We start from the raw sequence: 4,511 nt of genomic DNA on the forward strand, positions 1-4,511 counted from the left end.
CACACACACACACACACACACACACACATATACACACCAGACTCACACAGGCAGACACAGATGCCCGGGGCAAAACTGCATCTACCATGGATGCCCCTTTTGCGATTGTTTCTGCTCCGCCAGTTTGCCAGGCTCCTCTAGTCTATGTGTTGTTTTAGATTACAATGCGTAATATGTTTGCATATGATTGTGTACTGGGTGGATATTTGTTGTCTCCCTTTCGAATAACCCTTACAGCCATACAATACTATATGAGGGAATAATGCATTGCTTATATTTCTGCAGCTATTTCTTTCTCTCTGTCTGACACACATACACACTCAACCTATATTGGCGGCCTTCTGTGATTTTGCTTGTGTTCAAAGTCTGGATTTATTTTGTGTGTTGTTTAGTGTATTACATGGTTTCTTCAGTAGATGTGTATGCAGGGGTGGAAAGTCACTAAATATTTTCTCGAATACTGCACTTGAGTTACTTGTACTACTTTATATTTCAACTCCTCTCCATTTCAGTTTCAGTTATGCACAATGGCCCCTGACAGTACCATAATAATACTGACAGGGGCCATTCTGGATAACTTGAATGTAGTGATGCACAATACCACTTTTTTTTTAAGTCCAATGAATTACATGGACTTGCTGATATAGTACCGTTATGAGTACTTAATAATACCTATGCAACTCTGTGTTTTTAGCAACAGACTGTTGCATGTCCCGGACCGGGACTCCCGGTGTTTGAAACCTTTCGAGTAAAAGCCACACTTTAGACTGTTTAGCTTTATAATGCAAGCTATTAGCCAAAGGTAGGTTAAAGTTACTGGCTGGCAAGTAGCATGAAAAGCAGTGATGCATGAAGTGGTATCGGGTGTGGTATTTGAGTAGTTTTATGAGTAGTACATGAGCACAGTATTGTACCCAATATTGGTATCGATATCTATGCATCCCTAGTTTAATACTTAAAGTTCACTTTGTTAATAATACTTGTACAATTTAAAATCAAGTACTTTTACCTGTTTTTATAATGTGGTGTTGCTACTTTGAATTAAGAAATATGCTTCAATTTTTCTCTAAAATGGAATATATAACCCCAGTGAATTGAAAGAATTACAGCAGATGTTGTGTTAATCATAATCCTGTCCTATCATGAAAGCATACATGCATAAAGTCAAGAGCCTTGCTTCCTGATTGAAAGGTAAAAAAGATTGTTGTACATATTTTCCCCTGTACAGCGTGTGAGCAGTCCTCCTTTACATTTCTTTCTTCACTGTTGATATTTTCCTCTAGTAACACAGACCTCAGGCCAGGTCCCAGCCCACCACCCCTCTCAGTGAGACGTCCCCACAGCTCCCAGCCAGGCTTCCTGAACAACAGGAGCCAATAATCCATGAGAGCAAAGAAGGAAGGAGGGGAAAGGTTGGAGCTGAATTATTCATGGTTGCTCTGCAGGTTCGTATGGCGAAGACCTACAGAGTGAACGAAGCTTCAAAGTCACAGCGGGCTGACAATTAAGGTGCACACAATCAATCTAAAAGTCAAGCCTGATTTCACCTTTTTGCCTAACCTTATCTATAAATAACACAATGTAGATAAACACAGGGTCAGACAGAGGCCCATCGTTTGTGTCAGACCACAGCTATCTTTTATAATCCTGAACAAAATAAAGCTGGAGACCTCCTGACCTGTAAATGGCAATGTAATGTATGACCCTGCCAAAGTCACCACAATGTCCCCTTTCACATTCTGATGGGACAACTGCTGCCTCTGACTGACATCTCTTGAGCTGTCTTTGTCAATGAAACAGATTTACATCTTAATCCCCCCCAACATTAGCCAATGCCAATGGAATCCTTACATAATAGCCATTCCAGTAGCCTCTCACATGTCCCAATTTTACCTTGTGACACCATTAGGGGAGCAGTTTGAGCTGTTCACTGCAGGGCATCAATTCAGTCATATTTAATGCTAATCATTATGACTGAATGGGGTCCCTGGGGAGAGGCAACACACTTATGCTCGGCAGTGAACGGAGGCATGTGTATAAGGGGGTGCTGTAATACTGTGATTTGCATTTATCACCAAGACGCTTACCAGACAAAAGATGTGTGAGTCAGAGAGATAGCGATGATATCCATTGCTTCTACTGCCATTCTAGTGAGGGCGAATGCTGAATTCCTTTTTGACAGAATAGTAAAGTGTGGATCTGATAACCGATACACATGTCATACTATAAAAAGGGGAAACAAGCAGGGGTGGTGGGGTCATATAAAGTTCACAGTGTTGTTGTCCTGGGGAAATGATTTACCACATATAATGTTAAGATAACCCCATTCTGGTCCTTGGTAGCCTATAACTTATGACTGAAGCAGACTCACTGGGTGACACTGTATCAGATTTCACATATGGCTCTCACTGCTTTGGGGATCAAAGGGCTTTACTGGCAGGCCCACTCTGAGCCAATGGACCTTTGCATACATTTGACTTCTACACTGAGAACTTGGTTTTTAAGTGCAAAGTCACTTCAGAAGACATTTATCTCTATTGGGCAGGAGGTAGCCTTGATACTTTCCCAGAACATAGCCTACATATGGAACATTACATGGTCAACACTGACTTCTTACTCAGTTATAAGTTAAGAAGGCAACAAAGGACACTGAGTACTTCTGAGACCTGACCTCTGATATGATTTAAAGTGGAGTTACCTCTCTTAAATTCCTCCAGCATCACATCCAGTTTTGTGTCACTGAACACGCAGTGCATGGGGTGGTTGTAAAACTGAGTTATTGTTTTCAGAGGAGTGCAATCGTCAGGATCCACGAAGGCCAAGTCTTTGACAAACAGGATGTCCACGATGTTGGACCTCTCGTTCTCATAGACCGGGATCCGGGTGAAACCGCTCTGCATCACGTCTGACATGGTGCAGAAGTCCAGCACGGCGTCCGAGGAAAGCATGTAGCAGTCTGAAAGCGGAGTTAGCACGTCTTCTACGGTCTTGGTCCTCAGTTCCAGGGCTCCCTGAATGATGTTGAGCTCCTCTTTGACAAGGTCGTGGTACGGATCTGTGACGCGCAACATGGCCACCAACTTCTCCCTGGTATAAAAGTTGCTGATCTCTTGGCGCAGCATGATGTCCAGAATCTTGGAGACTGGGTACGCGATGGGGAAAAACACCAGCATCAGCAAGCGGGTTGCGCAGAGGGTCTTGGAGGCGATAGCGAGACTATGCCTGGACGCCAGGGAGTGAGGTAAAATCTCGCCAATGAAGAATATCCCTAAAGTGCACGAGGCAGTTGACAGAGCAGTCATTCCTAAAATCTGGCACATCCACACCACAAAGCAAGTATTTGTAAGCACGTTGCCCAGCACCACGGTGCAAAGGATGTAGTTCCCATGTTTACGCACTGACTCTATTTTCCGTGCGTATTTCTGCTCTTTTTCTGTGCCACTGTTCTGTAGGACCCGCAGCTCCACAGGGTCCAAAGCCAGCATGCTGATGTTCAGACCGCTGCAGAGCGCAGACAGACCCAACAAGAGTACCGAGACACCCGCTTGGAGCCAAACATCTGCCTCTGGAGGTCTCTCCACTACCGCCAACCAGAAATCTTTGGTGCTTAAATGCTCCCATTTCACTCCATCAAACGCACACATGGAGTAGTATTTGACCACATCACCTCTGCGCAGGTCTTTAGCGAGCAGCTCCACCAAAACTGAGTTGAGACTTGAGGTGGATCTGAAAGAGCCCAGCAGCTCGATGTCTGAACTCCGTGCATTCTCCTCTTCACACGGATTCCCTTTTGACCGGAGCCGCCTCTCCGTGTCACCGCTGTCCCCACCTGGTTCCTCTACGAACGCGATCCATGGAGCGGCAGATGCGGCATCAGGTCTGCCGCTGACGTTCAGGCTGTTTGGAAGTTCCGCAGCTGGAGATGTGGGGTAGTAAACCCTCAGCATGAAGCGAGTCCCCTCGATCGTCCTCAGCATCCCATCTTGTACGGACAGCTCTCCGCTTTGGGTGTCTTCCGGTCGGACGCCGAGCAGTGCTGCTGCTGGGGCCGGCAGAGAGGAGAGGGTGACGGTGAGAAAGAGGAGAGAGAGCCGCCGCGGATGCAGGATGCAGCAGAGAGCATCCGCAGCATCCGCAGCCATCATGCTGAATGAACTACTGAAGGACACGCAGAACTGGGTCACGTGGTCTGCGGATAGGATGGATGGAGCAGCAGCTGGGTGACCATATCAGAACAGGATGGGTTATTTACACACACGTACAGAGAGAGAGAGATAGATAGAGATAGAGAGAGAGAGAGAGAGAGAGAGAGAGAGAGAGAGAGAAACCAGAGTCCTTAAATATGCACGACAATCCGTGACGTAGGCCTGTCTTATTTGCTTTCTGCCACTTTCTAAAAATAGAAGGCAGGAAATGCCCAGATATTCATAAATAATGTGATACACACGCGATCAAGCACAAATCACACTTACAAACCCCTTAATTGACTAAACATCATATTCCACAGAAAA

At 45.5% G+C, this 4,511-nt stretch overlaps 1 protein-coding gene across 1 annotated transcript in view; it reads right to left on the reverse strand.

Annotated features, from left to right (window-relative positions):
- The window catches only part of cnnm1 (cyclin and CBS domain divalent metal cation transport mediator 1), a 13,391-nt gene extending 9,133 nt beyond the window's left edge, over positions 1-4,258 (reverse strand). The window contains exon 1 of the mRNA XM_032541212.1: positions 2,699-4,258. Coding sequence (XP_032397103.1) covers positions 2,699-4,145 — 1,447 coding nt within the window. The 5' untranslated portion in view covers positions 4,146-4,258. The remainder of the gene's footprint in view (positions 1-2,698) is intronic.
- Between the last annotated feature and the right edge of the window lie 253 nt (positions 4,259-4,511).

Source organism: Etheostoma spectabile, chromosome 17 (genome assembly GCF_008692095.1).
Source record: "Etheostoma spectabile isolate EspeVRDwgs_2016 chromosome 17, UIUC_Espe_1.0, whole genome shotgun sequence".
Lineage (NCBI taxonomy): Eukaryota > Metazoa > Chordata > Actinopteri > Perciformes > Percidae > Etheostoma > Etheostoma spectabile.